General features: G+C 48.4%; 1 protein-coding gene across 1 annotated transcript in view; it reads left to right on the top strand.

The window, feature by feature from the left end:
• Nucleotides 1–23,647, top strand: part of LOC141273310 (MMS19 nucleotide excision repair protein homolog) — a 76,013-nt gene that overhangs the window by 6,076 nt on the left and 46,290 nt on the right. The window contains exons 2-11 of the mRNA XM_073684957.1: nt 13,500–13,548; nt 14,542–14,642; nt 15,791–15,876; nt 16,212–16,286; nt 16,361–16,430; nt 16,983–17,111; nt 17,782–17,843; nt 17,922–18,008; nt 19,830–19,904; nt 20,434–20,511. Coding sequence (XP_073541058.1) covers nt 13,500–13,548; nt 14,542–14,642; nt 15,791–15,876; nt 16,212–16,286; nt 16,361–16,430; nt 16,983–17,111; nt 17,782–17,843; nt 17,922–18,008; nt 19,830–19,904; nt 20,434–20,511 — 812 coding nt within the window. The remainder of the gene's footprint in view (nt 1–13,499; nt 13,549–14,541; nt 14,643–15,790; nt 15,877–16,211; nt 16,287–16,360; nt 16,431–16,982; nt 17,112–17,781; nt 17,844–17,921; nt 18,009–19,829; nt 19,905–20,433; nt 20,512–23,647) is intronic.

Genomic DNA, 23,647 nt, shown 5'->3' with positions numbered 1-23,647 from the left:
TTCTGCCAGGGAGATGCAGAAATTTTCTGCTTCATTTCTGCATCGTGTGCACATACCCTGACCATGACTTCTCTTTAAGTGAATAGTTACTATGGAGAAATCCTTGTCTGCTAACGTTTACCTTTTAATATGACACGACATTATGGTCCCATATTACGGCAGGCGGGTCGTTTATTACATGTGTAATCCCTGTATTACAGATAAGATCAGTGATGCCGGCAGTGTATTAGTTCTGTATCATCGGCCCGGACTTCTTTTATGTCGCTGCTTATCTCCGTAACACAAGTGATGATCCATTTCCTGCACAACTAAAAAAAACAACTATTTTCTGTCACTGAGTGGTCAGTAAGATGTGAGGGCTCGTGGCCGCAGCCGGAATACGGCGTCATATAAATCCCTGGACACATTAGTAGAGAGAACCTGTCATCGGATTGCTGCTGTCTGATCCACGGGCGTCAGGAATCGGCTTCATTATTGCAGTAGATTATGATTGATTTACTTCTTGCAGAGTAAACCTACAGCGGCGACCAAAAGTTTTGCATTTTTTTTAAAAAAGCATGATGACTTCTGTCTGGTTGTTGTGATGAATTGATAGTGTATGAAGTTGTCATCATACAAGACCTTCATTTTACCCACAATGCTTTTGAATATAGGTCTGGTCAATTAATTGAAGAAAACTGACAGCCAAAAGTTTTGCATCTACTATTTATTGATCACTGTGTAGAGTAATTCATTGCTTACAATGCCATAACTTAGTATTTTGTAGCATAACCTCTTGCTTTAATTACTGCACCGCACCGACGGGGCATTGAAGCCACTCGGGTATTCAAGACATCTTGATGGATCTTGCTCCACTCCATTCGCAAATCTGCAAACAATTTATCTTTATTGCTCTGGGTACGGGCCCCAACTCGTCGCCCTAATTCATCCCAAAGGCGCTCTATAGGGTGTAAATCATGTGATTCGCTCGGCCATTGCAACAGGCAAACATTTTTCTTTGCTAACCAATTTTTGACTAAATTGGAGGTGTGCTTAGGATCATTGTCTTGCTGGAATTTCCATCCCCTGCCTACTTTGGTTTTACCATGTGGCAGCATTACATTCTCCAGTATATCCTTGTACATGGTAGCATTCATATTTCCATCAATTCTATGCAGAGGGCCAAGGGCAGATGCAGAAAAGCAGCACCAAACCATGACATTGCCTCCACCATGTTTCACTGTAGGTGTTTGGTACCTTACATAATTACGTTTTCCAATTGGGCAGTGTATATATATAACATAAATATATATATATATTTATGTTATAGATAATATATTAGTGCTGCCATCACTACCAAACAGATTGCACTTGGATTTATCCGACCACAACACCTTGGGCCAATCTGTCTCTTTCTATTGTTCTTTGACTCAAATCGGAGCTTGAGGTTCTTTGCAAAAGGCTTCTTGACTGGACCTCGTGCATTCAACCCTCTTGCTCTTAGCCGTCGCCCCACAGATTGGCGACTCTCTTTGACCCCATATTGTTCCTTCATTTCGTGAGCAATCTGACCAGCACTTTTATGGACATCAGATACTGACTTTTTCTTAATAATGTGATCAACTCTGGAGGTTGTTCTCTGTGGTCGTCCACTTCTAGGTTCATCAGCTGTTCCAGAACCTTTTTCTTTCTTTAATATATGTGACACTTGACTCTGAGAACAGGTGAATTCCATAGCTCCTCTTTTTGGCTTTTGCCTGACTTCACTCTCAGAATTATAAGCTTACTGTCATCTAGTGAGAAATTTGGCTTAGTCTTTGCTATGTCTTAACCTAAAAAAAAAAAAAAAAATGTAGGCAAAATTCAACTACTTATGACAAAATATGCAAAACATTAGGTTTTCAACTTTTGTTGGGCCGAACACGTAAAGGGATAAAACAGTGTCAAACCCAATTTTCGTCCTTATAGCTGACAACCATTTGCTTCTGGTTTACTAAAATCACCATGAAAAAGGCATCACAACAACCAGACAGAAGTAATCATACTTTAAAAAAAAATGCAAAACTTTTGGTCTCCACTGTACTTTGAAAAGCCAATTAGGGACAGTGTCTTGGAGGACAAGTCTGAGGCCGGTCATTGGGGGCTCTGATCCCCCTAGACTGGCAAGTGTCTCCCTGTGAGTATAGGAAGAGACCTGTCAATCAAAGAGATCGGGCGGAGTGAAGAAGCCCGTCACATGTTGTGCTGCTCTGACGATGCCGTATGACCGTGGTGGGCGACATTGTTCCTTGTATATGGACTGCATCAGAAGCCGCCATCTGACATCATCGCAGCCGCACGTGACCCTGTAACGTTACTAAAATGTCACCGTCATCTGATCCGGCCCGATCTGTCACTACAAAGGAAGGAGACGAGTCGTATCAGGCTTCCGAGCAGGAATCGGCCGTATTGAGTGTCACTTGTCCGAGTCCTGTGCAGGAGGGAAGTCATAAGGTCTGATAAATAAGGATCATATCTCAAAAATCTAATTATTTTACTACTTAGGTAATTTGGTCAGATGAGGATTAGTTTGTGATTTTTGTGAGCGGAAACGCGTGGTAAATAGTTTGCAATGTCATCCAGAAAACTCTGACAATTTTTTTTCTCGCTTGTCATCCCTGTGCAATCTGTTTTTATACAGCAGCAGTTATTAAACGTTTGCAAGACTCGATATTGTTTCCTACTTTAAAAAATTGCATTTTGTCAAAATCCAATGCTATACGGAGACTGTATGGAATTCGTTTTCTTTTTTTTTTTGTTCATCCGTAGACTCGAATGGGGTATTCTCATCTCCCACATGGAAGGAGCTTATGCAGGCTGCAATTTATTTATTTTTTTTCTCCTCGCACGTGCAGACTCGGTCCATGGAAAATATAATCCCCCATCTGCACCTGCCCCATTGGATAACATTGGTCCGTTTTTTTTCATGGACCGCGCTCGGATCAAAAATACAGTCATGTAAACTTGGCCTCACTGCGTTATATATATATATACAGTACAGACCAAAAGTTTGGACACACCTTCTCATTTAAAGATTTTTCTGTATTTTCATGACTTTGAAAATTGTACATTCAAACTGAAGGCATCAAAACTATGAATTAACACATGTGGAATTATATTCTTAACAAAAAAGTGTGAAACAACTGAAAGTATGTCTTATATTCTAGGTTCTTCAAAGTAGCCACCTTTTGCTTTGATGACTACTTTGCATACTCTTGGCATTCTCTTGATGAGCTTCAAGAGGTAGTCACCGGAAATGGTCTTCACTTCACAGGTGTGCCCTGTCAGGTTTAATAAGTGGGATTTCTTGCCTTATAAATGGGGTTGGGACCGTCCAGTTGTGTTGTGCAGAAGTCAAGTGGATACACAGCTGATAGTCCTACTGAATAGACTGTTAGAATTTGTATTATGGCAAGAAAAAAGCAGCTAAGTAAAGAAAAACAAGTGGCCATCATTACTTTAAGAAATGAAGGTCAGTCAGTGCGAAAAATTGGGAAAACTTTGAAAGTGTCCCCAAGTGCAGTTGCCAAAACCATCAAGCGCTACAAAGAAACTGGCTCACATGAGGACCGCCCCAGGAAAGGAAGACCAAGAGTCACCTCTGCTTCTGAGAATAAGTTTATCCGAGTCACCAGCCTTAGAAATCGCAGGTTAACAGCAGCTCAGATTAGAGACCATGTCAATGCCACACAGAGTTCTAGCAGCAGACACATCTCTTCAACAACTGTTAAGAGGAGACTTTGTGCAGCAGGCCTTCATGGTAAAATAGCTGCTAGGAAACCACTGCTAAGGACAGGCAACAAGCAGAAGAGACTTGTTTGGGCTAAAGAACACAAGGAATGGACATTAGACCAGTGGAAATCTGTGCTTTGGTCTGATGAGTCCAAATTTGAGATCTTTGGTTTCAACCACCGTGTCTTGGTGCGACGCAGAAAAGGTGAACGGATGGACTCTACATGCCTGGTTCCCACCGTGAAGCATGGAAGAGGAGGTGTGATGGTGTGGGGGTGCTTTTCTTGTGACACTGTTGGGGATTTATTCAAAATTGAAGGCATACTGAACCAGCATGGCTACCACAGCATCTTGCAGCGGCATGCTATTCCATCCGGTTTGCGTTTAGTTGGACCATCATTTATTTTTCAACAGGACAATGACCCCAAACACACCTCCAGGCTGTGTAAGGGCTATTTGACCAAGGGAGAGAGTGATGGGGTGCTACGCCAGATGACCTGGCCTCCACAGTCACCAGAACTGATCCCAATCGAGATGGTTTGGGGTGAGCTGGACCGCAGAGTGAAGGCAAAAGGGCAAACAAGTGCTAAGCATCTCTGGGAACTCCTTCAAGATTGTTGGAAGACCATTTGCGGTGACTACCTCTTGAAGCTCATCAAGTGAATGCCAAGAGTGTGCAAAGCAGTCATCAAAGCAAAAGGTGGCTACTTTGAAGAACCTAGAATATAAGACATATTTTCAGTTATTTCACACTTTTTTGTTAAGTATATAATTCCACATGTGTTAATTCATAGTTTTGATGCCTTCAGTGTGAATGTACAATTTTCATAGCCATGAAAATACAGAAATTTCTTTAAATGAGAAGGTGTGTCCAAACTTTTGGTCTGTACTGTATATATATAATTTTTTTTTTTTTTTTTTTTTTTTAAAGTGCACTATCTGCTTCAAATCAGCAGCAAAAAAATGCAATAATCAAAGTAGTTTAGTTTTTTTTTTGCACATGAGAACATGAACTAAAGCAGCAAAACTTGCATCAAATGGGGCGAGGCGTCATAAATTTCGGACCGCTCACCCTGCAGGTTGGATATTAGAAAATATGAATCTCTGTGAAAAACTTTTGTAGCTGTTGTCTCCCTGATAGAAAGGAGCGAGTGTTTGACGCGTCCATATATACAGCACTCCATCTGCCTCTATATATAATTGGTGACGGTATAGTAGAGGCCTCAGGCATTTGACAGCATTTTTTTTCAGAATTTCGCACAGATTTTTCGGTTGATTCGTCCTTTTTCTCTTGCAAATCTGCCAAGTCTGAATGTGGCCCTACACCCCCTATCCTGCATGGGATGACTGACGCAGAGGAGGGCATGAAGGAAATTAAACATCTTTGTTAGAAAAGGGAAAAAAAAAGAGCATTTCCATATAAACCAGCATGCAACATCCGCTCGTTTTGCAAACTCAAAAAATGGCGATTTATAGGAGCAGATGACCTTGTCCCAGAAAAAAACGGCACATCCGGTACCTGTCCCCTTTATAAACCCAGTATGGCCTCACGTGTGATGTCCCAGGCAGCTCACACGCAATGGAGCAGGTTCCTCGTCTGTCTGAGTCCTCTCTGCAAACAGCTAATTTGCTTGAACAAAAGGTAACCCACACCGCCGCGGCTGACGAGCGACGGAGCGCTGAGCGGCGGGAATACAATCTGCTAATTGCTAATGATAAAGCTGCTGCACGCTGCTCACCGCTCGGCTCCTGAGCCTGCATTACCAGCCTGGGGCTAATTACTGCGCCATTACAAAGTATGCAAAAATGTGTTTCACAATATAAAAATGAGGAAAACCTGAACATAATGTAAAAGTTCTTGGTTTAAAGTTATTTTATATAATTGTGGTCAGGAAGCCATATGGAGGCCGGAAACTGGAATAGCTATTGTTAAAAGGCTCGGATGCCGCACACAGCACGCAGAGAGTATGGCAGAGGTTTAATTCAAGATTTGGTTTCTCCACGCAGGGAGTGTAAATTTAAGTAACACAACAATAAAATCGGACAATAAACGATTGTGGTTTAACTATAACACGGAAAGGATGAACAATACGGCGCAGTCCCAAAAGTTCAGGCTGAATAAGCGAAGGTAGATTACTGGAGGCTTGCACTTATCTGTCCTTTAGCGATAACTACATCCGTCTTCAGACACTCACTCCGGAGGGTGTCTGTCTTCTGGCGGCAGTGGGCGGTCTCAGGTCTCACCCACTGGGCCCCCAGTCCTTTGACCACACGACAGCGGTCACGACTCCTTTTAAGAGCCGTAGCAAGCTCCTCTGGCGTACAACAAACTGCGTTAGGATCACTAATCACGGGTGCGTCCTCACCCGTAGGTCACCGTCAGATGTCTGGAAAACTGTGGTGATGCAGGTCACTGAACGATCACTTTCTGTAGGCCCGGTACAGACCGCACGTCCTTTGTTTTTGGGGCAAGCTGTGCCACCCGTTTGTCCGTCACCGCAGACAGATCAGCACGTCTCTATTTCACCGAGGACAGGGACGTCTCTCCCCAACTGCCGGTCTGCTCTCCACAACCAACTGTCTCTTTCGCACGAGCCCAGACACCTGACTTCCTCTCTTCCGTACCTCTCCTCTGTCCCCCAGCACTGTCCAGGAAGTCCCTGCACTCTTAATCCTGTCCCCTGGCACACTGGGCAGGACCCTGGCAGTTCCGGCGCCGTAGCTCCGCACCTGGCCCTAGGCAAGTCTTCCTTCTTACACTCCCGCTCCCTTTGAGCTCGCCATTCCACGGGTGAGATTTTTTTCACCAGGCACTCACACTCTCTGACCTCTTGGATGATACGTTGCCAGATGAACTGATCCTGATTGTAGCGGATAGGCGACACACCAGCCGTGGATCGTTCGGACTGGCGTAACGCAGTTGGAGCGCAGGGTACTTGAGAGTCACTGAAGTTCCCAACTTCGCCCCACCCAGCCTGACGGAGCGGTGGGCCCTCCTCTCTCGTGTGGGAAGCTGTGGGCGATGTGAGACTGGGGATCGCAGCCACTATCGTCTCTTCCTCCTCATCATCGTAGACGGGCGCACTGGTTGTGGGATCTCTCGTCCTTGTGCTGAGTTCTTCCTTCTTTTCCTCATCGCTAGACAAACAGGGCCGTAACATGCTTCGATGAACGATTCTAGTTGGAGCCGCTTCTTCTCCCTCAGGCTGAACCTCATACACCGGTCCTTCAGGACTAACTCTCCGTTTGACTCGATACGGGGTCGACTCTCACAGTCTACTCAGCTTGCCCCAGGGTCTCTTGTCCCATACCAACACCCGTTCTCCCGACTTAAGGGCTGTCCCCTGAAGAGGTGGCGTTTCATGGTGCCTATGTTCCTTAAACTTCTGCTGCACCAACCTCCGAAGAGTCTGCAACCGGTGCCGATGCTCCCGGACCCAGGTAGATGGGCCCGTCTGGGGCCAGTCCTCCACGTGATCTAGTTCGAGCTCGGTGATCTCCCTACCCTTTTGTCCGAACAGCAGGGTGTAGGGGGTGAACCCTGTGGCACTATGTACCCGGTTATTATAGACCCACACCAGCTCGGCCACAAACTCCAGCCAGTGTACCTTCCGATCTTCTTCCAAGGTTCGAAGCATCTGGATCAAAGTTCTGTTGAAGCGTTCACAGGACCCATTCCCTTGCAGATGGTAAGGGGTGGTCCTAGACTTCTCGATCTTGTATAGCCGGTGTAGCTCCTCCATCACTCGTCCTTGGAAACAGGCTCCTTGATCGGAGTGAATTCTCTTCGGACAGCCATAGACCCTGATGAAGTCCCGACAGATAGCCTGGGCAGCAGATTCAGCTGTCTGATACCTCGTCGGCGTTACCACCGCGAATTTCGTAAAGTGGTCAGTCATGACCAGGCAATGTCCATACCCGAGATGCGCCGGCCCGATGGTCAGGTAGTCGATCATCAACACCTCTAAGGGCGCAGCCGTCACAATGGTCTGGACGGGGGCCCGCTGCTCTCGGGTTTTCACCAACTCACAACTCCGGCACTTCTGGCAAACGTTCTCCACTGCAACTCTTAGCTGGGGGTGGTACACCAGTCTCTGCAGCCACTGGAAGGTCTTTTCAGGTCCAAAGTGTGCTCCCCGCTCGTGTGCTTCCTTGGCCAGTGTCCCGATCACACTCTCTGGAACCACTACTTGCCAAGTGGGGCCGAACTCCCGTACCAACTGGAACCGTCTGTACAACAAGCCGTTCTGCAGGCTCAGTCTCTCCCACTGCCGCAGCATCTTCAGCCCCTCTGGCTTCGGGATCCCCCTTTCTTCGCGGTTAGGGACTTGTTTCAAAGCCACCCACTGTAGCAACCGCGCAATCTCTCCATCCATTTGCTGTATCCGTACCCACTCGTCCCTCGGCCGCCCCAACACGTGTCCTTCTTTCACTTACCCGATCTGTCCCTGCGTAGCGGACAGCGGGCTGCCAACCCTCCGGAACCTGGGCACCTCTTCGGCCTCCAGTTCTTTGTCTCGGTCACGGTCGGGGTGCTCATGTATCAACCTGGAGAGGGCATCAGCATGCGTGTTTTCAGCTCTAGGCCGGTAGGTGATCTTATACCGGTACCGAGCCATGCGAGCCACCCATCGTTGTTCCAGGGCTCCCAACTTCGCGTTCTCCAGATGAGCCAACGGGTTGTTGTCTGTCTTCACCAACACTTCAGACCCCGACAAGTACTCCGCAAACTTTTCGGTCATTGCCCACACTAGGGCCAACAATTCCAGTTTAAAGGAGCTGTAATTGTTCTTGGTTCTTCTCCGAGACTCGGAGGGAGCGACTCGCATATGCTATCACCTGCTCTCTCCCCTCCTGCGACAGCACGGCCCCTAGACCAAGAAGACTTCCATCAGTATGAAGAACGAAGGGCTGAGAAAAGTCCGCGTAGGCCAGTATGGGAGCTTCCGTCAGGGCCATCTTCAAGGCCCTGAAGGCCTCCTCCTGTTCTCTTCCCCATTTCACTGTTCGATTTTTTTTGAGCCCGCAGGTATCCCTTGAAGGAGCTCCAGTAGCTGATTAGCGATGTGCGTGAAATTTTTCACGAATCTGCGGTAATACCCTGCGAGTCCTAGGAAGGCCCGCACGTCCTTTACAGTCTTCGGGGTGGACCACTCTTGCACGGCGGCCACTTTCTCCAGAGTGGGCCTGACTCTTTCACCGGACACCGTGTGCCCGAGGTACTCAATCTGCTTGCGGAATATATGACATTTTTGTGGCTTCACCTTCAGGCCGTGATTTTGAAGGCGACTCAAGACTTGCTCCAATTGTCGTAGATGTTCCTGGAAGGGAGACGCATAGACGACGATGTCATCGAGGTAGATCAGTGTGGCCTCAAAGTTCAGATCGCCTAAACATCTCTCCATCAAGCGTTGAAAAGTCCTGGGAGTGTTGGTTAGGCCAAAAGGCATCCGATTAAACTCGAAGAGTCCCATGGGCAACACGAATGCTGTCTTGGCGCGGTCGTGTTCAGCCACTAGCACTTGCCAGTATCCGCTGGCCAGATCCAGGAAGGAGAAGTATTTCACCTTGCCTAGGGCGGATGGAGACTCCTCGATCCTGGGTAAAGGGTACGAGTGTCTTGCGGTGCAAGAATTTAGCCGCCTGTAGTCCACACAGAATCGTAGGGTTCCATCCTTTTTCCTGACCAGGACGATTGGAGCCGCCTACGGGCTCTGGCTTTCCAGAATCACCCCGTTCTGTATCATATGGGCCAGCATTTCATTCACCTCCTGGTACATTTGTGGGGGTATCTGTCTATACCGTTCCCGTACCGGAGCAGCATTTCCCGTAGGGATCTCATGGGTGATGGCCTCGGTACATCCAAAGTCGTCCTCATGTCGGGCAAAGACGTCCTGGTACCGTCCCAGCATCTCTTCGACCTGGTACACCTGTGCCGTCGTGAGCCCTGTCAAATCAGCACGCATCTGTTCTAGGATCCTTCGACTGTCCTTAGTCTGAGGTCGAGGAGACCCCGATCGTACGGTGATCGCCAGGGTCCAGGGATCCCCCATTACTGCTGACAGTTGTATCGCATCTGGCGGTTCCAGCTGTTCTGGCATCCCCAGGATCTGGGCCATTTCGGTCCTGGCGGGAAGAATGAGCTCACTCGGATTCAGGTTCACGCATCGTACCACCATGTTTCCCTTATGGACGGTAGCCACGGTGGTTGACTCGATCTGAATCTCTATCCCTTCTAGTGGGGTGCAGGCTCGGACGGGCAAAGTGAGGACTGTCTGTCCTGGTGGTAAGGTGAGGGTGTTGGTGGCGGGTATTATCACCTTGCAAGAACTTTTCCCCCACTCGAGGTCTCTTGCGCCTGGGCAACCCTAATCAGCTGCTGGAGGGCCTTCCTTTGATGGGCTCTAGCGTTCCACCGCCCTAGCGTGAGCTCTCGTGGTTCCCTAATCAGGATCTGCCCGATTTCCTTCAGCACGTTCGTACCGAGGGTCACTGGTGGTCCTGGGCCGGCATCTCCGCCTGTCAGGACGACTCCTTTTCTTCCCACATCTTGTCCGCACACCCGGATGCGTAACCACACTACTCCTGTGACCGGAATGGGCAGTTGGTTAGCGGCTGTGAGCTTTATCAAGGGACCCCCTTCATTTCGTGCCATCTCTGGGTACCGCTGACGGAAATAAGTTTCTCCCATGGTGGTCAATTGAGATCCCGTGTCGATCAAGCAGTGAACCGCCCGTCCGCCAAGCTCGGCCCACACTGTCGGGCTCATGGATATTAAGTCTTCGGGACTCCCTGCCTTCCTCCGCTCCAGGTTGCGTCCGTCACACCTGGAGCCCGTCAGTTTAACGGCTGCCGGGACAGAGGCCTTCCTCGACTGGCACATCTCCTGGCGTAATGCCTCATGCCCCCACAATTCCAACACGTTGGTCCCCTGTCTTTAGGGGGTCGTCGGGCCACCCAATTGGGCTCTGTTCCAACCCGGGGTCTGGGCTTGTCCTTTACTTTGCCCGGGGGTCTCGGGTCAACTGTTCCGGCTCTCACTGATTGAGCCACTCGAATATTGTACCACTCTTCTCCCATTTCTTGGATCTCCCGCCGCATCTCTCGGGCCCATTCTGGTTCGGCCGTGGGCGACGGGGGCACTGCATTGCCCCAGACCATCCCTGCCAGGGTCACTACCCCCAGCTCCTGTTCCCTCACGCGGGCCTCTGCCCCTGCCTCCATAAATGTCATACGCGGGTTGGTGCGCAAACGCTCTCGCAAGGCCTGTCTCAGCTGCGCATCTCTGAGGCTACGAACTGGTCCCTAAGTACTAGGTCCGGGGGCCCCACTCCCACGTCATCTAGGTTCGTTTTCCTAGTGATGTAAGTGTACACACTCTGTAGGGCGTTGACATATTGGGTCACAGTCTCCCCCTCCCTTTGTACCTGTTGTAACAGTCGCATCCTTAACTCTGCCACATTAGTAGGGTCCCCATGCATTTCTTCTAGGATCCGTACCACCTTTTCCACCGTATTTCGGTCAGTGGGGGAACGAAACATTACTGACTGTCGAGCTTCTCCTTCTAAAGCCAGCAAAGCTATCTCTGCTTGCAAATCGGGGGTCATTGGGTGCATCCGTAACATGCTCTTAACCTGTTCTACCCAATCCCACAGCATCATGTTGTCTCCAGTAAACTATGGGAGATTATTCAACATGGCGCCCAGGGGTAGGCTAGCTGTAGGAGCTCTCGCACTGGCCTGGTCTGCCATGCCTGCAACTGCGTCTGGGGACGACATTCTGCCAACTACGCCAAATGTTAAAAGGCTCGGATGCCGCACGCAGAGAGTATGGCAGAGGTTTCATTCAAGATCTAGTTTCTCCACGCAGGGCGTGTAAATTTAAGTAACACAACAATAAAACCGTAAAATCGGACAATAAACGATTGTGGTTTAACTATAACACGGAAAGGATGAACAATACTGCGCGGTCCCAAAAGTTCAGGCTGAATAAGAGAAGGTAGATTACTGGAGGCTTGCACTTATCTGTCCTTTAGTGATAACTACGTCTGTCTTCAGACACTCTCACTCCGGAGGGTGTCCGTCTTCTGGCGGCAGTGGGCGGTCTCGGGTCTCACCCACTGGGCCCCCAGTCCTTTGACGACACGACAGCGGTCATGACTCCTTTAAGAGCCATGGCAAGCTCCTCCGGCGTACAACAAACTGCGTTAGGATCACTAATCACGGGTGCGTCCTCACCCGTAGGTCACCGTCAGATGTCTGGAAAACTGTGGTGATGCAGGTCACTGAACGATCACTTTCTGTAGGCCCGGTACCGACCGCACGTCCTTTGTTTTTGCGGCACCCGTTCGTCCGTCACCGCAGACAGGTCAGCACGTCTCTCTCTCGTTGTCGGCAGGTCCAACCGTTTCTCCCCAACTGCCGGTCTGCTCTCCACAACCAACTGTCTCTTTTGCGCGAGCCCAGACACCTTACTTCCTCTCTTCCGCTCCTCTCCTCTGTCCCCCAGCACTGTCCAGGAAGTCCCCCGTGCACTCTTAATCCCGTCCCCTGGCACACTGGGCAGGACCCTGGCAGTTCTGGCGCCGGAGCTCCGCACCTGGCCCTAGGCAAGTCTTCCTTCTTACACTATTACAAAACTAAAGCTCTCAGCATGTCTTGTGTGATACGGCTCACCTCCTGTGCTGGATGCTCTAGGCCATAGGACTGGATGTGCAGCATGGATTTCAGGTTTTGGGAGGAATAGCATAGCTGGAAATGCTGGACTGTATGTGCAACAGCGGGCAATTGTAGAGCTGGGTGGGGCGGACGGTGTGTGGAACGGCAGAGGTGGGTGGGTAAGTGGGTCGGATGGCGCGCAGAGCTGGGTGGGGCGGACAGCGTGTGGAACGGCAGAGCTGGGTGGGTCAGGCAGAGTGACAGAGCTGGGTGGGACGGACAATGCGTGAAACGGTAGGGATTGGTGGGTGGGGTAAGTGGGTCGGACGGCGCGCGGAGCGGAAGAGCTGGGTGGGGTGGACGGTGCGTGGAACGGCAGAGGTGGGTAAGTGGGGCGGATGGCGCGCTGAGTGGCAGCTGGGTGGGTCGGACTGCGCGCTGAGCGGCAGAGTTGGGTGGGTCGGACTGCTCGCTGAGCGGCAGAGCTGCGTGTGTCGGACGGCGCGCAAAGTGGCAGAACCTGAGTTGAGGTAGTGGAGGGGATGCCTATCAATGTGATATTGAAGGTACTATCATAACTCAGTGCAAACATTAGCAGAGGGATATAGGCCTTTGAAGAAGAGCCGGGGCAGGTGAGTATCGTTGTGACTGCCAGGCAATGCTAGGAGTTGTAGTTTTGAAACTGCTTGGGAAGAGATATGAGAAGACATTGTTTATAACATTAGGCACCTAAAAATGGAGGCTGCATTTTCGATCATTATGGCTCATTGCAAAAGGAGAGTAAAAGCTGCTTTAGACCGTGCACACAAGCCCTGGCCTGTGGAGGGCGCCCCGTGGTGCCTCTATATCCGGCCTCTGATGTGTACAATAGATGCACAGAAATCTCTGCTCCCATCATATCCTCCTCTATATTGGGAAGATGATGGGCATGTGCATGCTGCAGCCTAACTCTGGTCTCAGCAATAATCGATGTCACCGCTGCTGCCAGTGATGAGTTGCAGCATGCACATGTTTGTCAGTGTGCACTAACTGTATATATGTAAGTTTATATGCTGGAGTCTTGTTTTTGATGTTTGTTTGTTTTTCTTGCAGGTGTGAAGGATGGGGCGTTCACTGTGTTACAGGTGGTGGAAGCTCTCGGGTAAGTCGGCACGATTGTTCATCTTCTGTGTTAATAGTAATGGTCGTATAATAATGAATTCCCTCTCTTCGGGTCCACCTTTTATGCATGGAAGAGTATTTCTGGTATTCTATTCATGAATCAGGTGGCTTAGGATGAACATAACTAAATGCCAGTTCATAAAAATGTTGATATATTTTTATCGGTGGATTTGTCCGGCTTCAAGTTTCCTGCGCTCCTCTGAGGCTCATATAGCAGGGTCGGGGAGCTGCGCTCCTCTGAGGCTCATATAGCAGGGTCGGGGAGCTGCGCTCCTCTGAGGCTCATGTAGCACGGTCGGGGAGCTGCGCTCCTCTGACGCTCATATAGCAGGGTCGGGGAGCTGCGCTCCTCTGACGCTCATATAGCAGGGTCGGGGAGCTGCGCTCCTCTGACGCTCATATAGCAGGGTCGGGGAGCTGCTCTCCTCTGAGGCTCATATAGCAGGGTCGGGGAGCTGCTCTCCTCTGAGGCTCATATAGCAGGGTCGGGGAGCTGCTCTCCTCTGAGGCTCATATAGCAGGGTCGGGGAGCTGCGCTCCTCTGAGGCTCATATAGCAGGGTCGGGGAGCTGCGCTCCTCTGAGGCTCATATAGCAGGGTCGGGGAGCTGCGCTCCTCTGAGGCTCATATAGCAGGGTCGGGGAGCTGCGCTCCTCTGAGGCTCATATAGCAGGGTCGGGGAGCTGCGCTCCTCTGAGGCTCATATAGCAGGGTCGGGGAGCTGCGCTCCTCTGAGGCTCGTATAGCCGCATTGGAGGGGGCACAGTTTGGGGTTTGGGACGCCTGCCCGAACCTTCAATCATAAGGAGTGCAAGCTGGAAGCCGAGAGGCAAGGGAGCGGTACGCTGCTGAAGGTGTCTCTCAAGACAACCCCTTTAAGTTCTCTCCGGCACTTGTAATTGCCATGTCTCCAGTACTTAGGAGTATAATAAAGTTGATTCATCAGTTAGAATTTTTTTCCCCTTTTATCTAGGTCCTGTCTGGCAAATCCTGAGCCTAGGACCAGAGGACGAGGCGTCCAGCTCCTTTCACAGGTCTTACTCCAGTGTTATGCCAACCTGAAAGAAAAAGAAGGTACAGAGCGTTCCTTCCACCCCCTTCCCGGGCATCGCTCACACTATAGTCTTCCATGAGGACACATTATAGTGTGCCGGGATGACTCCACTGTGTTGCTGCAGATGTTTGCACTGATATAAAAGCCATTACGTTCCTCTAATCTGCTGTTAATGGACACATCCAGATGTTTTTAATGGCTGCTCTGGGATCGCCGGTTCGGATTCTGCTCAGTGTGCACTGGCACCAGAGCAATAGACCCGAGCGAGCGCAGCAAAAAAAGGATAACGAGAAAAGCTGAATATGAAATTAATAAGACGTCTGTAGGATGCGGACATCTCTGAGATATGCCTGAGTCACAGAAACGGAGAGATTGCACCGCTGACGCTGCGCCAAGTGTTAAATCCAACCAGAACCGATCTGGCTGCAGTCCTATGTAAAGCAATAATACCATAAAATCATCCGAAGGATGAGTCATAGGAACTTGTGCAACTTTGCAAATAGTGTAGGCCAATTATTATTTTTTTTTCATTTTTATCCCTCTTGCTCTTCAAAAACTATGTTTTCTATCTTTGTATCGACGCAGCCATACGAGGGCTTGTTTTTTGCAGGACGAGTTGTAGTCGTGATTGACATCATTAATATTTCATGTTTGAGGGGTTACAGCCAAAAAAATGGCAATATTGGATTTTTGACTTTTTTTTTTTTCCGTTTACTATATAGGGGTTAAACTTTTTTATTTTAATGTATTTTTTTAAAACTTTTATCCACTTTAGGGAATTGAAACTGCATTGTATATTGCAATACTACAGTATTGCGGTGAATAGATCCTAATCACTGTCTCCCATAAAGCCCAGAACAGACGCCGCAAAGGCAGGATCGCACAGTATAAATGGCGCTGACTGTTTGACAGCAGCATATAAAAGATTAACAGCAGCATATAAATGATTAACAGCAGCAATCGAACCTCATCTTTTTTGGCTCCTGGCACCTGGTTAGAGCCCGAACCACCCAACCCTGCATGCTCCATGATAAATGTATCCATCATGGAACTTGAAGAGGTTAAAAAATCTCCTACCTTTTTGATGTATACAGCTGCTATGCAGGTCAATGTTACGCTGGAGTACAACTCTATTCTTGATGACTTTTCTGTCTGTGCTTTTTAATAGTGGAAGTCCTGGTTGTGTTTTATGTAAACAGACTGAAGGATCACCACGTCATCACACCGCACGTCCTCCAAGGACTCAAGGCGCTGGTAAGTCTGCTCCTGGGCCATCTATTTTTCATGCCAACAGTGGAGTTGGCACTTTGGTTAAATACATAGTATCCTCCATTTAGACGTCCAGATTTCCCACCATGAATGAGCATTGATTTGCGCTTGTTTACGACCCGGCCACATGGGGACAATACAACAATACAATCATTAATGCGATGGTTCTATCCCCAACTTACATGGGGCTGCCATCAGCGATGATTTAATGACTCTCGTGAGCGTTAAACCAAAGGACAAGCCTTTTGCTCATTGAACGAGCAGTCGTTTCTCTGTATAGCTGGAGGAACGCTTTAGAGCAGTCTCTTTTTCTTTGGTAGAGCATGTCCGTGGTCTTCCCTCCCGGCCTAGCAGTGTCCGTGCTGAAATCTATATTCCAGGAAGTCCACGTTCAGGTGAATATCCGCTATTTACTTGTACGGTATCTTGCATCTGACCGCTGCTTAACTCTTTCTCCTTTGCCTTCCAGTCTTTACTGCAGCTTGACCGTCATACCGTCTATATGATCATCACCAATTTTATGAACAACCGGGAAGAAGGTATTGACATTAGTAATCTGTATTCTCTTTTATCCTCAGGCCAGATATCATTTTTATTAAAGTCCAAGTTGGTGTTATCAGACAGTTTTCACTGGGGGCGTGTACTTCTTCTCCCTGTCTGATGGTGACCAATCATAAGCTGGCGGCAACACAGCAGAAAAAGGACACGCCCCCACAGTATCTTAAAGGACTCGGTGCTTCACGGCCGGGCCAAACATTTAAATATATATGTGTATACACTGTGTACAACCAGCCGCCGCCGTAGGTGCAAGCTTCTGATCAGTGATGGTGTTGGTTATTGGATTCTCATCGATCTGATATTGAGGCCCTATCTTCTGGTTAGGTTATCGCTATCTTAGCATAGGACAACCTCTTTTAGGTCGCCGTTGACAAGACAAAATGTATCGATTTTACGAGAGTACATTTAGATAATAGCGGTACGAACCTATGCAACATCAAACAAACGGACTGGTTGGTGTAAATTTCGATCTTCTAACACTCCACCTATACACATCAGATGTCAGGATAAATCGTTCACTTATTTCTTCACAGAACTCAAGGGTCTTGGAGCCGATTTCACATTTGGCTTCATTCAGGTCATGGATGGAGAAAAGGATCCAAGGAATCTCCTGGTGGCTTTCCACATCGTGCAGAACATCATTACAAAAAACTACAGCCTCGGTAAGGTAACATCTAGTATGGGACAGTGACCTGAGGAGGCTTTGTGCTATTTTTAACTCAACCCCCTTGACTTAAGGAGGTCATCCTATCCCAATATGTAGGTATAATAATAATATTACAAAATACTTCCAATTAGAAATGTACAGTACTATAGTTCTTCTGATTAGCTTTGTCTCTTTCCTCATATGCAGGGCATTACAGGACCTTAGGTATCCATGGTTATGACCACTGATATGACAGTTAGTTACTAGTGGTCGTTACCATGGATACCTAAGGTCCTGCAATGCTTGCACATAAGAAAAGAGAAATAGCGAATCAGAAGAACTATACTAACATTTCTAATTGAAGGTATTTGCTAATATTATTATTACACCTGTTACATATTGGGATAGGATCTTGGAGATGGGAATACCACCTTTTTAGGCTGTTCCCTCCATTTATGAACTAAGTGCAGGAGATGAGGCTGATCCCTCCATATTAGGAGACACGTTTTGCAGTGGATCATTGCAAACAGCCCCCACCCATAATGCTCATGCACCATAATAATGGCTAATAGCCAAGGGGGCGTGCTAAAAATCAAACCCTAGTGCAACAAGATGGAGTTCTCCTTTTTAATGATTTTTCTTTCATCTTGTTCTTCAATGCATATAAATATATTTTCTTTCGCCAGGTCCGTTTGTGGAAGAGTTATTTGAAGTGACGTCCTGTTATTTCCCCATTGATTTCACCCCTGTAAGTTTCCGCTGCGGAGTCCTTTTATATCCATGTTTTTTGTGCAATTATCCCGTCACATATTTGCTTTTTCTGCAGCCGCCAAATGATCCGCACGGGATCACCAGGGAAGACCTGATCCTGGGCCTGCGAGCCGTGCTGGCCGCTACTGCGCGGTTTGCTGAGGCGAGTTCTTTAGTCTTGGTATTACTTACTGATGAGAGCATTTGTGCGGCTATATGTATCTGCTTTCTCGGTCGCTTCATTGGGGGACACAGGAGGCCATGGGTGTTTAACCCCTTCATGACCGGAGCATTTTCCGTTTTGAGTTCGTTTTTTGCTCCCCTTGTTCCCAGAGCCGTAGCCTTTTTATTTTTTGGTCAATATGGCCATTTGAGGTCTTATTTTTGGCGGGACGAGTTGTACTTTTAAACACCATTACTAGTGTTACCATATCGTGTAGTGGAAAATGGGAAAAAAAAATCCAAGTGCAGTGAAATTGCAAAAAAAAAAAAATGCAATTCCACAGTTGTGTTTTTTTGTTTGTTTTTCTTTCCACGTTCACTGAATGCTAAAACTGACCTGCCATTATTATTCTCAAGGTCATTATGAGTTCGTAGACACCAAACATCTATAGGTTCTTTTTTATTTAGGTGGTGAAAAAAACTTCCAAAGTTTGCTAAAAACAAACGGCGCCATTTTCCGAGACCCGTAGCTTCTCCAATTTTCGGGATCTGGGGCCGGGTGGCGGCTTATTTTTTGCGCGCCGGACTGACGTTTTTATTGATATAATTTTGGGGTAGACCTGATGTTTTGATCGGCCGTTATTGCATTTTATTGCAATGTTGCGGCGACCAAAAAAACATAATTCTGGCGTTTGCAATTTTTTTCTCATTACGCCGTTTACCGATCAGATTAATTATTTTTTTATATTGATTGATCGGGCGATTCTGAACGCGGCAATACCAAATATGTGTATGTGGGTTTTTTTTTATTATTTTATTTTGAATGGGTTAAAAGGGGGGTGATTTAAACTTTTATATATATATATATATATATATATATATATATATATATATATATATATATATATATATATATATATTTTTAATATTTTTAAAAACATTTTTTTTACACTTTCTGCATGCTTCTATAGTCTCCATAGGAGGCTAGAAGTAGCTACTGTCCAATCGCCTCTGCTACATAGAGGCTATGAGCAGATTACCTCTATGTAGCAGAAATGCTCCTGTTCTATGGGCGCCGACCACTGGGTGGCGCTCATAGCAATCTTTACATGACAACCACTGGGGTCTGCTGCAGACCCAGGGTTGTCATGCCCACCCATCAGTGACCCGCTATCAAGTGACGGGGTCACCGATGGGCGGGGTAAGTGACGCACTTCCTGCCCAGCGCTGTTAAATGCCAGAGATTGATAGCGGCATTTAACTGGTTAACAGCCGCGGGTGGATCGCGAATCCACTCGCGGCTGTTGCGGGCACATGTCACCTGTAATAATCAGCTGACATGTGCCCGGTTCAGTGCGGGCTCAGCTGAACCGGCCTTTCCGACGTGGTGCGTACTAAAGGGGTTAAAGGGGTTTTGGATCATCCCCTTTAAAATGGGGCTAACTTTTCTAACCCGTGCAATCAGCTGTTCTGGGCCGAATAGAACTGCATGGACGGGACGGGTCTGTGTGGCCCAAGACGACAACCCCTGTCTCCGGAGACCTCCTTTTAGGAGTATGTGTGTTTTGCATGCATTATTTTTAGGCAATGTTGTGGGTTTTTTAGTGGATGCTCAAGTTTGGCCTCGTTCTTTTATAGGGCAGAAGTGCAGCCGTAAAGGCAGGCACAGTGGTTTTGCAAAACAATGTCACTGACAGATTATTCTGTGATCTATTCAAGTTTTGTGCAGGAATTCGGCTTCCAGCTTGTGTGTGTATATATGTGATATATAATATATATATTATATTTCTTTAGATTATTATGTGATATATCCGTTTTACAGTTTCTGCTTCCACTGCTGATTGAGAAAATGGATTCTGACGTGCAGAGTGCTAAAGTGGATGCATTGCAAACATTGGTGAGTAAACCTTAGCGGGAAGCCGAGGTCCAGGCTATAATGCTACAACCATTACTTACATGTGCAAACTGCGCGGTATACAGTGCACGGGGCTCCAAACTGCGCTGTATACAGTGCACGGGGCTCCAAACTGCGCTGTATACAGTGCACGGGGCTCCAAACTGCGCGGTATATTGTGCACGGGGCTCCAAACTGCGCTTTATATTGTGCACGGGGCTCCAAACTGCGTGGTATACAGTGCACGGGGCTCCATACTGCGCGGTATACAGTGCACGGGGCTCCATAGGCATATCACTTCTCTTATTAGTTATATTGCTTTCTTGTGCCAGTCGTCACTAGTCTTTATGGCATTCAGTTCATAGAGCAGAAAACTCATGACGGAAAGTGATCGAGCGATAACTGCAAATGTTTAATGGTAAAATGGATAAAAAAAATATTCGTAGTCAGCAACTTGTGCAATAATGTATGCGACTGTATATAGACACTCGGACTCGCGCTCTTACCTTCATGAATTTGCCTTTGATTACAGTCGGCTGCGTGTGCGGGGTATGAGCAGAAAGACCTGAAGGAGTTTGTGTCGGGGCTTTGGTCATCCATCCGTAGAGAGGTTTGTTTTCTTTTTATATAGTGTGTGTGTGTGTGTATACTAGATGGTGGCCCGATTCTAATGCATCGGGTATTCTAGAATAGGTATGCGGCCGACCGGGCGCAATCAGCAGAGCGGTGTTTAAATATGGCGCCAATATCGCTGATTGGTCGCGGCCGGCCACCACGACCAATCAGCGAAGCTGTGTTTAAATTTGGCGCCAATATCGCTGATTGGTCACGGCCGGAGACCGCGACTAATCAGCAGAGCGGGGATTAAATTTGGCGCCAATACTGCTTATTGGTTGCGGCCGGCGACCGCGACCAATCAGCAGAGCGGTGTTTCAAATTGGCACCAAAATCGCTGATTGGTTGCGGCGGCCGGCCGCAACCAATCAGCAGTGCGTTGTTTAAATTTGGCGCCAATCTCGCTGACTGGTCGTGGCCGGCCATCGCGACCAATGAGCAGAGCGGCGCTTAAATTTTCCGCCCATCTCGCTGATTGGTCGCGGCCGGCCACCGCGACAAATCAGCGTCGTATTAGTGTGGGCCCGGGAGCGGCGCTGCTTGTGCGGCTCCGTATTAGCGAGGACCGGGGAGCGGCGCTGCCTGTGCGGCTCCTTCTGCTGCGAGAAGCCGGGAGATGAGCGGCTGCTCGCAGCAGAAGCATCCCGACCGGCGGCGCCGCTCCCCGGTCCTCCGTTCACACTTGCTGTCGGTAGATCAGCGGGCCAAGCCGCTGATCTTCCGACGTTAGCCGCGTGGAGGTCAGCGGCGCCGGTCGGGGTAGTTGTGCTGCTAGCGCCGCTCATCTCCCCGCTGCATCGCCGCTGACCTCCGTCCGCCAAATGAGCCGCTAACGTCCGCCATCTTTTTTCAGAAATCCCATGGCGCTGATTGGCCGCTGCCGGACCAATCAGCGACGCGGGATTTCCCAGACAGACAGACAGACGGGATAAGACAGACGGGATAAGACAGACAGACAGACGGGATAAGACAGACAGACAGACAGACGGGATAAGACAGACAGACAGACAGACGGGATAAGACAGACAGACAGACAGACGGGATAAGACAGACAGACAGACAGACGGGATAAGACAGACAGACAGACGGGATAAGACAGACAGACAGACGGGATAAGACAGACAGACAGACGGGATAAGACAGACAGACAGACGGGATAAGACAGACAGACGGGATAAGACAGACAGACGGGATAAGACAGACAGACGGGATAAGACAGACAGACGGGATAAGACAGACAGACAGACGGGATAAGACAGACAGACAGACAGACGGGATAAGACAGACAGACAGACGGGATAAGACAGACAGACAGACAGACGGGATAAGACAGACAGACAGACAGACGGGATAAGACAGACAGACAGACGGGATAAGACAGACAGACGGGATAAGACAGACAGACAGACAGACGGGATAAGACAGACAGACAGACGGGATAAGACAGACAGACAGACAGACGGGATAAGACAGACAGACAGACAGACGGGATAAGACAGACAGACAGACAGACGGGATAAGACAGACAGACAGACGGGATAAGACAGACAGACAGACGGGATAAGACAGACAGACAGACGGGATAAGACAGACAGACAGACGGGATAAGACAGACAGACAGACAGACGGGATAAGACAGACAGACAGACAGACGGGATAAGACAGACAGACAGACAGACGGGATAAGACAGACAGACAGACGGGATAAGACAGACAGACAGACAGACGGGATAAGACAGACAGACAGACAGACGGGATAAGACAGACAGACAGACAGACGGGATAAGACAGACAGACAGACGGGATAAGACAGACAGACAGACGGGATAAGACAGACAGACAGACGGGATAAGACAGACAGACAGACGGGATAAGACAGACAGACAGACGGGATAAGACAGACAGACAGACGGGATAAGACAGACAGACAGACGGGATAAGACAGACAGACAGACAGACAGACGGGATAAGACAGACAGACAGACAGACAGACGGGATAAGACAGACAGACAGACAGACGGGATAAGACAGACAGACAGACAGACGGGATAAGACAGACAGACGGGATAAGACAGACAGACGGGATAAGACAGACAGACGGGATAAGACAGACAGACGGGATAAGACAGACAGACGGGATAAGACAGACAGACGGGATAAGACAGACAGACGGGATAAGACAGACAGACGGGATAAGACAGACAGACGGGATAAGACAGACAGACGGGATAAGACAGACAGACGGGATAAGACAGACAGACGGGATAAGACAGACAGACGGGATAAGACAGACAGACGGGATAAGACAGACAGACGGGATAAGACAGACAGACGGGATAAGACAGACAGACGGGATAAGACAGACAGACGGGATAAGACAGACAGACGGGATAAGACAGACAGACGGGATAAGACAGACAGACGGGATAAGACAGACAGACGGGATAAGACAGACAGACGGGATAAGACAGACAGACGGGATAAGACAGACAGACGGGATAAGACAGACAGACGGGATAAGACAGACAGACAGACAGACGGGATAAGACAGACAGACAGACAGACGGGATAAGACAGACAGACAGACAGACGGGATAAGACAGACAGACAGACAGACGGGATAAGACAGACAGACAGACAGACGGGATAAGACAGACAGACAGACAGACGGGATAAGACAGACAGACGGGATAAGACAGACAGACGGGATAAGACAGACAGACGGGATAAGACAGACAGACGGGATAAGACAGACAGACGGGATAAGACAGACAGACGGGATAAGACAGACAGACGGGATAAGACAGACAGACGGGATAAGACAGACAGACGGGATAAGACAGACAGACGGGATAAGACAGACAGACGGGATAAGACAGACAGACGGGATAAGACAGACAGACAGACGGGATAAGACAGACAGACAGACAGACAGACGGGATAAGACAGACAGACAGACAGACAGACGGGATAAGACAGACAGACAGACAGACAGACGGGATAAGACAGACAGACGGGATAAGACAGACAGACAGACGGGATAAGACAGACAGACAGACAGACAGACGGGATAAGACAGACAGACAGACAGACAGACAGACGGGATAAGACAGACAGACAGACAGACAGAC

Source organism: Phyllobates terribilis, unplaced genomic scaffold, assembly GCF_046119375.1.
Source record: "Phyllobates terribilis strain yellow unplaced genomic scaffold, ASM4611937v1 Scaffold_5__5_contigs__length_657084704, whole genome shotgun sequence".
NCBI lineage: Eukaryota > Metazoa > Chordata > Amphibia > Anura > Dendrobatidae > Phyllobates > Phyllobates terribilis.
The sequence above is the reverse complement of the archived record's forward strand: the minus strand, read 5'-3'. Positions and strand labels throughout refer to the sequence as shown.